Consider the following 10,983-nt stretch of genomic DNA (forward strand, 5'->3'; position numbering starts at 1 on the left):
TTACCAAAGAAGAATGTTAAAATTATTCAAGAAAATACAATTTTCTTATCAAAGTGATAACATTTTGTGTTGCAAAAATGAGTACACCCTCCTGAAAGTTACTAAATAAAACTAAAAAAAAATAAAAATTCTGGTGTAAGGTTAAGGCAAGTATTGATCAACAGGTAAGTATGTTGAACCAAAACTGTTAAAGGTAAGTAATTTCTTGATAATTAAGTGTTATATGGCCCACTGAATCATACTTAGACTTAATGCTGACAACAATGAAACCACTTGAGAGAGAACTGTCAGGAGATTTATTTCTTAGCATCAAAGAGGACAATGGTACAAGAGGAATACCAAATTATTGTTTTAAGTGTGAAAATATAGCCAAAGTAACACAGAAATTCAAAAACAATGGACTTGTGAAAAGGCCCCTGAAATAATCAGGTCTTCACTTTAAGCTTTCATTTAGTGATAAGTGAGTTTTTGCTAGAAAAAGAGCAGGAGAAACACTGTGGAAAGTGTCTCAGAGCCGGCAAAAGCTGTGAAAAGAGTGACACTTTATCTCACAGAGTAAGATGCAGCATGCAGAAGTGACGTGCATGGTTGTTTATCCACACCAGAACTACTGACTGTAGCCAAAGCACAATAAACTCATTTAGCTTTTTCCAAGGCCCATATTTACAAAATATAGACTTCTGGGAATCCATACTCTGGTCTCATGAGACCAATTCAATCATTTCGGTTCTAACAGCATCCAAAATGTTCTGGTGTTGCTAGAGGAGGAGTATAGAGAGAAGTGCCTGGTTCTCACAGTGGCATTCAGTGGTAGTAAAGCTCTTCTAAAAGGATGTATGAGTGCTGAAGGTGTGAGAGAGTAGTACTTTATCAACGCTGTCATGAATTCACACACCACTGTGTGATGTAATACAAAAACCTGAAACTGAACATGCTACCCTCTTCTCATTCCCTGCATTTTATGGAGGACATATTAAGTTCTAGAATATTACACTTGGTTGAATTAAATCTAGGTTGTACTCAATTCTGCAATCCTTCATTTAAACAAAAATTGGCTGTTTCTTATTTTACATATATTAATGGCATGTATTTCTATGTTTTTATTAAGAATGTTTAAAATATTTAAATTTTGCCATCTTTCTATTAATTATATTAGTGATCATTAAGAAAATGCATCTTTTATATTTAATCAGAGGGGGTGTACTCATTCATGCTGTACACTGTATATAATATATACAGGTGCATCTCAATAAATTAGAATGTCATGGATATTACATTAATCAGATGAATGAACAAACCCTTCTGTTAAAACCTTCAGTTTGGTGTATGTTAGTGCTACTGAAGTGGACATTTCTGGCTCAATGCAGGAGAAAAACTCATTTTGAGAATTTAAAAATATGCATTGTGATCTACAGATGCAAATAGATATAAAATAAACACTTAAATGTGTATTTTCAGTGTTTTCATTCAACATATGCGGAGGGTAAACCAACTCCAGGGTAAGGGTGAAAGTATCCTAATGTCAGTACATCATAAACCTTTTTAGGCAACTTCAAGTACCAGATATTTGGGTGTCATAACATTTTTTTAATAGCATATGATTGAATTTGTATCTAACCTGATCACAATTTAATAAAAAAGATTGTAATTTACTATTTATAATGATTATATTTTTACGGTTATAAAACAGCGAATAAATAATACACAGAAAGCAGGCAAAGAACATTTACATTATCAAAAAACATCATCTTTGACTTCAATCTAACGCAAGTTTAAACACTCTAAAAAAGTTATAATCAATGAAGCTGTCTACAATGTAAAATTAATCTCTTACACCGTACATCTGCACTTTGTTGTTTATGATGATAGAAGTCGCGAGAGTGCAGAATTTTGTCAGTGAGCACTTGCTGAATAAACTGCAGTGTTTTAGTGATGACTAATCAGATCGCCTGTGATTGGCCATTGCATTCATAAGGTGGAATTTGGTGGAATTTTTGCCCCAAGACCTCGTTAATTTCCGACACGTGGCCAGGGGAAGGCTAAGCCTTGTCCAGCCTTACACACGCTCCACCTAAATGAAGAGCACTTATGGATGCAAAATAGCCCACAATCTCAAAATTTACCAGTGCCTGAAAAAACTATAGTTTGTTGTGCTACAAGCTACACATAATTTAAAGTAGGGATAGTTTACCCAAAAATGAAAATGAGGTCTTCTGACATTCTCTCTTCTGCGGAACACAAATATATATTTTTAGACTATATTATGAAAATCAGCTTTCATAATCAAACAAAGACAGGACCCCACTGACTTTCACGGTATGGCCAAAAAAGCCACATTTCAAAATAATTTCAAAATAAGTTCCACAGAAGAAAGAATGTCTTTATTTTTCAATTAGTTACTCACCAACACTGGTTTGTGCATGTGCAAATGATTTTAAAAGATTTCCATCACCTTATTCATCCTATTTCTGTTCTATATCACCATCATCATTGTCCTCAGCTGAAGTGGCATGAATGTGAGCACAACAATCTTGAGGATGAGAGACGAGAGCTGGAGTTGTCTGTATGCGTTAGTGTGGGTTCTGGATAAATGTTTGATGAGGGGAATGCTGTCCCAGTTTATAGTGAGAGGGAAGTCTGCTGGAATTCCAGAAGGGTTTTGCTAAGACACAGACCTGAGGAAACAGCAGGGGCCTGATCACTTCCTTCTCATCTGTTAATGCTGCTCTGAGACACAGATAGATATCGTCTTAACGGTTTAAAGAAGCTTTTTAAATCCTGATCAGGTTGTAAATATGGTGTGGTGTATCCTGATGTAAATGAGGATAATTGCAGGATTTACCGTGGTGATTGAGATGGTGTGCGCTGTGGCAGGTTTATGATTAATGAGGTAAAGTGGTTGGTCTGATCGTGGTGCCTGTGGGGCTGAGTTTGCCTTTACAGTGGCAGGTATGTGTGTAGATCAGTGCACTGTAATGTGAAAATGTAATTGCAGTTTTTAATTAGACCCTTATGAAAACAAAATGGCTTTATTGCATTTTATTAAGTTGTATGGTTAATGGTCACAAACAGGAATTGAGCATATTAAAAAAGACGTTTTATTAAAACATTATGGTGGGTTTTTATGTAATCCAAATTCTATTATTTCAGCCTTCTTGAGAACAAAATCAATTATTAATCTACAAATGTCTTACATTATTCATGCTCAGTTCCATCCATTTCACCACCTGATTTTATAGTTTTGTGTTAAAAAGGCATTCTATTCTGTTCTATTCTATTCTATGCTATGCTATGCTATGCTATGTTATTCTATGTTATTCTATTCTTTTAGCTGTTCATGGGGAAATATAGCAGCATTTCTCCAAACAGAATACAGTACAGTATTAGTGTTATGATGCAAGTTATGCAAGCATGAAATTAATATAATTATGTAATGTAATTGAGTCTGTTTTACTCTGTTTCTTCTATTCTCTATTATACACTACTGTTTGAAATTTTGGGCTAAGATTTTTTTAAAGAATTTAATTTAATTACTGGCCCCAAACTTTTGAACAATAATGTATATTTTGCTTTGAAAGGCTAAACTGTATTAAAACACTCAATTTTACTCAAGAAAGACCCCAAAATCAAGAGTAAATAAAAGTGTTATATTTAGATAAACAGGTTTTATTTAAAGGGGTCATATGATGCTTTTTTAAATATCATTATTTTGTGTATTTGGTCTCTCTCTCTCTCTCTCTTGCTCTCCCTCTCGCTCGCTCGCGCACACACACACACACAGTGCGCAAAACTCCGCATTTGAACAGTCAATAGCAAATACTTAAACTAATAACAAAACAGTAGCTGATTCAGAAGCGCCAGATTGTCATAGCAAAGTCAGAATTACCTCCTCTCCTAGGTTCACGAAACGGTCGTCCATAAAATGCATTGCTGTTCTGTTGTAAGTAATCTTAAAGATTCCTAAATGCATCTACTTTCGGAAGGCCAAATAAAGTGCTTTTGCTTTCGCACTGAAACACACAGCGTCTCCCTGACATGCTGCTTCAACACTAACTGCGGTTACTGAAACCACGCCTTCTTTCTTTGCGTGCACATTTGGGCGCATTATGCTAATATTTCCACATAGTGAGGTAGATATGTGGGGGCGTGTTAGAACGAGCTGTTTTAGGGGGGCGTGGCAGAGTCTTAACTTTGATAAAGAATATCTCTTTGGTTTTGAGACTTTAGTCTTTGCAACTTCAGGGATCTTATCTATGCACAATCAGCTTGTAACACTCCAAAGAGAAAGGAAAACTTGAAATCGCATCATATGACCCCTTTAAAGCCCCTTTCCTTTTTCTTCATGGTTGGTAATATACTAAAAAAAATGAATAGTCTATTATTTTTACTGCTTATTTCAGAAAGTTCTTACACTAAAAACAAATGACTGCTGAACATAAAAGGAATGTTTGAACTCTTGATTTTGTTGTGAGTTGTATTTACCTTAACCAGAGCTCTACGTGGTTTGAGCGTGTCAGCATGCTGGTGATTCTGCTGAACTGCGTCACGCTCGGCATGTTCCAGCCCTGCCAAGACCTGGAGTGCAACACTGACAGGTGCAGCATCCTGCAGGTAACACACACTTACATAACACTCATGGATTGATTAACTAAAGACTTTAATCTCTGTGATTCCTTGATTTTACCTTGATTGACTTGGTTGGGGAAAAGCATTTAAAGACAAAAGCATACAAGTAAACATACACCCAGTGGCCTGAAGAATTAGACATTTAAGCCACATTTAAAATGTTCTATTGGATTAACAAATAAAAAGAAAATATCAAACTAAGTGGTATTTGCATAATTATAGCAGAAATGCACATTTCAAGCAAAAAATAAATAAGACATTAGAATGCTGCAGTGATGATGTATTTTTGTATTTTATCTCACAGTTCTGAGTTTATATTTTGCAATTCTGAGTTTAGATCTTGCAATTATAATAAAAAATTTAACTGTTCTTTGTTTTCCCATGGTGGAAACAAGCTTCCATATCATCCTGGTTCCCTCGTCAAAAACCCAGTAGGATTTTTCCATTGGCTTTTGGATTATTGCAGAAATAAGCTTTGTGACCAACAAAAGTTTATGATTCTTTTATGTTTTGGTTATCATTATAATCTTTACAAATGAACACAACTTTTATAAATTTTGAAGCACAATCATCAGAAATAAAAAGTTAAATATTATATTAAATATTAAATATTATATTATATACTATCAGTTTTGACAGAAACCCTCAAAGACACCATGAAGCATCAGCCACAGACTCAGAAAAATACGCATCTCTAATCTCTCCATAACAACTTGCAAATAACCTGTGGATTCTGCATAATAAAGGGAACGTTGCTAACAACAGGCGATTTTAAGTCCGACAGAGATTGTCTTGAAATTTATTGTTGAAGGCGATGAATTTTCTACACAAGCGCTGCTTTAAATGAGATCAATTAGGAGATGAAACATGTGGTTGCTCTGCTAAGACACCTGTGGGAACTTGAGGGGAACTGACTTCAAACATCCGCTAATACCACCTTGGGATCAGTTAGTTGAAAGCAAATTATAAAAAATGGTTTAGAAAAGTGAACTTAGATCATTTATTTGCATAAGCCACTTGCATAGATATTTTATGAAATTAATTCATTTTTAGGTGTTCAAACGTCTCAAATATTTTCTGCATCCACTGAAGCATTTTCAGACATTTGCTGTTAAAAAAAATCCCCAAAAAGTTACACAAACTAAATTAACCATAATATTAAAGTAGACCTTTCACCTAAGATAAAACTAAAGATATTTTGTTAGTCAATGTTTCATTTAATTTACTTACTGCAGCTAAAGTCAACGGTTTATTGTGATGTCTTTTTAAAATATGATTAATATTAATCTGTTGTGTACTAACAATACAGATTTTCGATAGACTAATATAAAAATGTCACTTAAAGTAGATCACTATAATATTTTTTTGGCTTTTTACAACTTCATTTGTAATATGAAAGTATAATTTTCACATAGGAAAAACTAAAAAAAATATTTAAATTGGAAGTGTTATTTGCTTTTAGGCAAACTAAATGAAACAGGATTAAAACTGCACTTTAAATGAAAGGACACTGCTGTTTCACTTTTTTAGTGTAATGTATTCATGAGCAATCTGTGGTTCTTCTCTCCACAGGCCTTCGATGACTTCATCTTTGCATTCTTTGCTGTGGAGATGGTGGTTAAAATGGTGGCCTTGGGTATATTTGGTCCGAAATGTTACCTTGGCGACACCTGGAACCGCCTTGACCTCTTTATCGTCATGGCTGGGTGAGTGACAAATCACAAAGCTGAGAGTGCCACGCTCCGAAATCTAAAACGTCAACTATTAGTGTGTGATTCCTAGAATTTCATGAGTCATTAAACTCTTAACTATTACAATGTCTGTGTATGTGTGTGCGTGTGTGTATTTGTTTAATGTCAAATCCAGTTTTAATGTCAGGTCAAGTTCTAATGTCAAGTCGATGTGTCACAGCTAAGCTCATGAATGACAATTACCACCAGGCAAGCGTCTCTGTGTCTGTCTGTATCTTGTCTCTCTTGTCACTTGCGCTGTCATTGACACAGTGATTTGTATTTATCCTCTTTGTCCAAAAGTCAGCTCAACCTAAAGTGCCTGATCAGTCATTAAAACTCATTAAAACGGTAATGTGCTCTTGTGTGAGTGAAGAAGGAACAAGTTGGTCATTAATTCGGACAAAGGTAACACATTCCTGAACCATTTTGAGATGCTTCAGGCTTCTTTACTAGTTTAACCAGCTAGACTTCCTTAGTAAATCTCCTTCATGCTATAATGCTTGTCAGTCAGATGAAAAGTATGCCTATAACAGGACAAAAACAACACTAAGCAGTATAAATAGCATAGACATTCATGTTGGCCTACGCGTCACCTTTTTAGCGTGGTGAACATATAATTCTGAATCAATTTAGTAACATTAAATTTTCCCATGCTGCTGTGTTGTGTCATTTAGGGATCATCACACAACATGTGAGTGCAAAAGCGAGAAAGAGACATTTTAACTAGTGCTGTCAAAATTAGCGAGTTAACGCATGCGATTAATTTTTTCAGTTTAACGCGTTAAAAATATTTAATGCCATTTATGTAGGGGCGGAGCTAGTGTTGGCCACCCCACTCACAACTGCTGCTTCTGTCTCTTTTTTTTTTACAAGAATTGGGTTTATTTAGACGCAGAACGTATTTTTATGATCACATCAAATGGGAGACTTTTCAAACGCACACTCCAACTTCACCTCACCACCAGGCGCTAGTCAAATGAGTGCAGAAAAGGTGTAGGTGACGAGGGAGCTTCAGTAGAACAGTAGTGAACTGCGGTCAGATGAGATGTTGTCAGGCCAAATGTCAGTAAAAACCAATTTTCCTGTTCTGTCAGCCGTTATACTGTGCTCGTAGCATGTGCTCTTCAAATGCACAGACAAATATGGCGGTGCATGCTGTATTATATTAAAACACTATATCATATTAAAGCGCAAATGAAACTACGAGCACGCAATGTGGTAGTTATTTCGTCAGTATAATCATAAAGTTGCCAAAAAGGTGATTAAAGCTGCCTTAAAACTGTGCTTGTATGTAAGTATTTGTTAAATATGAGTCAGATTTAAGAACATGTCTCTGAAATGCAGTGGTTTTCAAAACTGTCCTGGAGCAGCCCAGCACTGTCTCCCTCATCTAACACACCCGATTCAACTCATCAGCTCATTAGTACAGATTTTAAGAGCTGAAGTGGGTCAGAAAAGGTAAAGAGTTGTGAGAAAATATGATGCGTGTCAGATCTGCGTCATGTTCAGTAGCAGCAGATCTTAAAGCAGCCAAAATATCCTAATAACTCAACCACTGTGATGTCTGTTAATCAAAGAACAAAAGAAAAGGAGGAAATCAATAACTTTTGAAGCTTTAGTGTTTGATAAATTTATTCAATTTCTGTATATTTCCTACTTGCTGAAGGGCACAGGTAGCTAAATATGACATTTATTATTAAGTGAAATATTGTTTTAAGTTTACTTAAATTGGAAGTTATTTTTTAAAGTCAAATAAAGGTTAAAATTGATAGCTCTCAATTATAGCTACTGTAATGTTGAATTGTTAAATATTAGGGGGGAAAAAATTTTCATAGAGACATAGAGAGTAATATTGGTATCAGTGATACTCGACTTCAGACATAAAAAAGATGCCACTAAACAAATATTAAAAATATACTGTATTTATGCTGTTTCTACATTAATTTGAAGATGGAATGTGAAATTAATGCAATATAAAAGTTTATTTAAAAACTTTAATGTTTAATCGCAATTCATTTCAGAAAAAAAATGTGTGTTTAATTAGATACTTTTTTTAATCAATTGACAGCACAAATTTTAACTCAGCCTCTGTGTAGAAACATGACGTTTGAATGTTGTGATTCATTTGTGAAACATTTTAAACTGTCCAGTGTTTTGTCATATGCTTTCAAACGTTCTGTTCATCAAAGAATCCTGAAAAAAAGTATCACAGTTTCCACAAAAAAAAGGATAATAAGAAGAAATGCTTATTATTATTATTATTATTACATATAAATAAAACTGATATTATAATCTTAATTCAAATATCATATGCTGTCATGTCTGTTAATCAAAGAACAAAAGAAAAGGAGGAAATCAATCACTTTTGTAGCTTTAGTGTTTGATAAATTTAATCGCAATTCATTTCAGAAAAAAAATGTGTGTTTAATTAGATACTTTTTTTAATCAATTGACAGCACTAATTTTAACTCAGCCTCTGTGTAGAAACATGACGTTTGAATGTTGTGATTCATTTGTGAAACATTTTAAACTGTCCAGTGTTTTGTTATATGCTTTCAAACGTTCTGTTCATCAAAGAATCCTGAAAAAAAGTATCACAGTTTCCACAAAAAAAAGGATAAGAAGAAATGCTTATTATTATTATTATTATTACATATAAATAAAACTGATATTATAATCTTAATTCAAATATCATAATATTAATTATCTTCCTGTTAGGGCTATGCAAAAAATCGCCTGCGATTTTGTGTAGCTTGTCGGTGATCTACGGCTCTGTGTAGTAAATGCTGCTCCATCTGAAAGCACGTGCTGGAGATTTACTACTAATCACCAGAAGCGGCTTTACTGACGAGATTCGCATGAAAATCGCATTTGATTTTTAGCCCAGCCCTACTTCCTGTTCATAAATATGATTTTTTTAATTAATATTATTATGGAATGTCATCGAATGGTTGAAAAAAAAATATATTACTATATAATATTATTTATATATATTTATAAATGTGTATGTATATATATATGTATGTGTGTATGGTTGTACATACACGTATATGTAGTTTTTTTTTTTTTTTGGTGTTTGGCTTAGTGTTATGTTAGAATCATTGTTATACTCTTATACCTTTTGTTCTTTAATATTTTGAATTGTTTGACGAGATTCGCATGAAAATCGCATTTGATTTTTAGCCCAGCCCTACTTCCTGTTCATAAATATGATTTTTTTAATTAATATTATTATGGAATGTCATCGAATGGTTGAAAAAAATATATATTACTATATAATATTATTTATATATATTTATAAATGTGTATGTATATATATGTATGTGTGTATGGTTGTACATACACGTATATGTAGTTTTTTTTTTTTTTGGTGTTTGGCTTAGTGTTATGTTAGAATCATTATTATACTCGTATACCTTTTATTCTTTAATATTTTGAATTGTTTTAAGCTTTATTTTTTGTTTTTAATTTAAATGTTAAGTTTGGAAATAAGTGTCTGCTAAATGACTAAATAAATAAAAATAAATAAATAATATGAGTATGATTTATATTATATATTATAATTATTATATATTAATATAATAATTATATTATATTATACTGAATGTCATCATCAAATGGTTGAAAAATATATATTACTTTATTATTCTTTATTATATGTATTGTTCTATTGTGTTGCATTACAAGTGCAATTGAAGTGAATTTGTGTTGCTTATGTTTTAGGATGCTGGAGTATTCTTTAGATGGTCATAACGTTAGTTTCTCAGCCATCAGAATCGTGCGGGTTCTCAGACCATTACGAGCCATCAACAGAGTTCCCAGTGAGTACCGTTTTCCCTCTATTTGTTTGCATCTGTGTATTTTTCTTGTTCTAGTGTCACTGTTTTAAAACCCAGCTATTGATTTGAAGCAAATGATTTGGACTCGGCCTGGAAAAAGATGTGCCTGCTGTATTTATAGATTCACACTCGCACAGAATAGACAAGACTCCCATGATGTATTAATTTGGTCACTGACGCTGATTGTTGCGGCTAAGTGCCCACAGTCCAAAATCTCATAGTTGATGGACCACAAAAAATACATAAACACTCATACACACGCTGTTAGTCTTCAGAGAGGTGCTGGTGTATGTTACAGTCATGGATGGAGTCCAGCAGTGCAAGTGTCTGTTTTGTTTAATGTACGGCGAGACAGTAAATTCTTGACATGCACGGATACTCTTACCATTTATAGCTCACTCTTTTTGTCAACATGCCAAATAAGTTTGTGTGTGTGTGTACCTATTTAACCATATTTTGGGGACAAATTTGTACCCAAAAGTGAGCTAAACCTGACAAAATCTCCAAAAACCTTCCTTTGGGGACGTCCTCATTTGTAAAACTGGTATAAAAATAAAGTAAACCGTTTTTTTTTTATTGTAAAAATGCAGACAGTTTCCTTTAAGGGGTAGGTTTAGGTGTAGGGTGATATAATATACAGTTTGTACAGTATAAAAACCATTACGCCTATGGAATGTACCCATTTAGATAGCTAAGTAAACGTGTGTGTGTGTGTATGTGTATGTGTATGTGTGTGTGTGTGTGTGTGTGTGTGTGTGTGTGTGTGTGTGTGTGTGTGTGTGTGT

General features: G+C 33.8%; 1 protein-coding gene across 1 annotated transcript in view; it reads left to right on the top strand.

The window, feature by feature from the left end:
- The first annotated feature begins 4,517 nt into the window (after positions 1 to 4,517).
- LOC107590735 (voltage-dependent T-type calcium channel subunit alpha-1H-like) overlaps positions 4,518 to 10,983 on the top strand; it is a 66,701-nt gene continuing 60,235 nt past the window's right edge. The window contains 3 exon segments of the mRNA XM_016279644.1: positions 4,518 to 4,611; positions 6,199 to 6,332; positions 10,083 to 10,180. Coding sequence (XP_016135130.1) covers positions 4,519 to 4,611; positions 6,199 to 6,332; positions 10,083 to 10,180 — 325 coding nt within the window. The 5' untranslated portion in view covers position 4,518.

Source organism: Sinocyclocheilus grahami, unplaced genomic scaffold, assembly GCF_001515645.1.
Source record: "Sinocyclocheilus grahami isolate Dianchi unplaced genomic scaffold, SAMN03320097.WGS_v1.1 scaffold132.1, whole genome shotgun sequence".
NCBI lineage: Eukaryota > Metazoa > Chordata > Actinopteri > Cypriniformes > Cyprinidae > Sinocyclocheilus > Sinocyclocheilus grahami.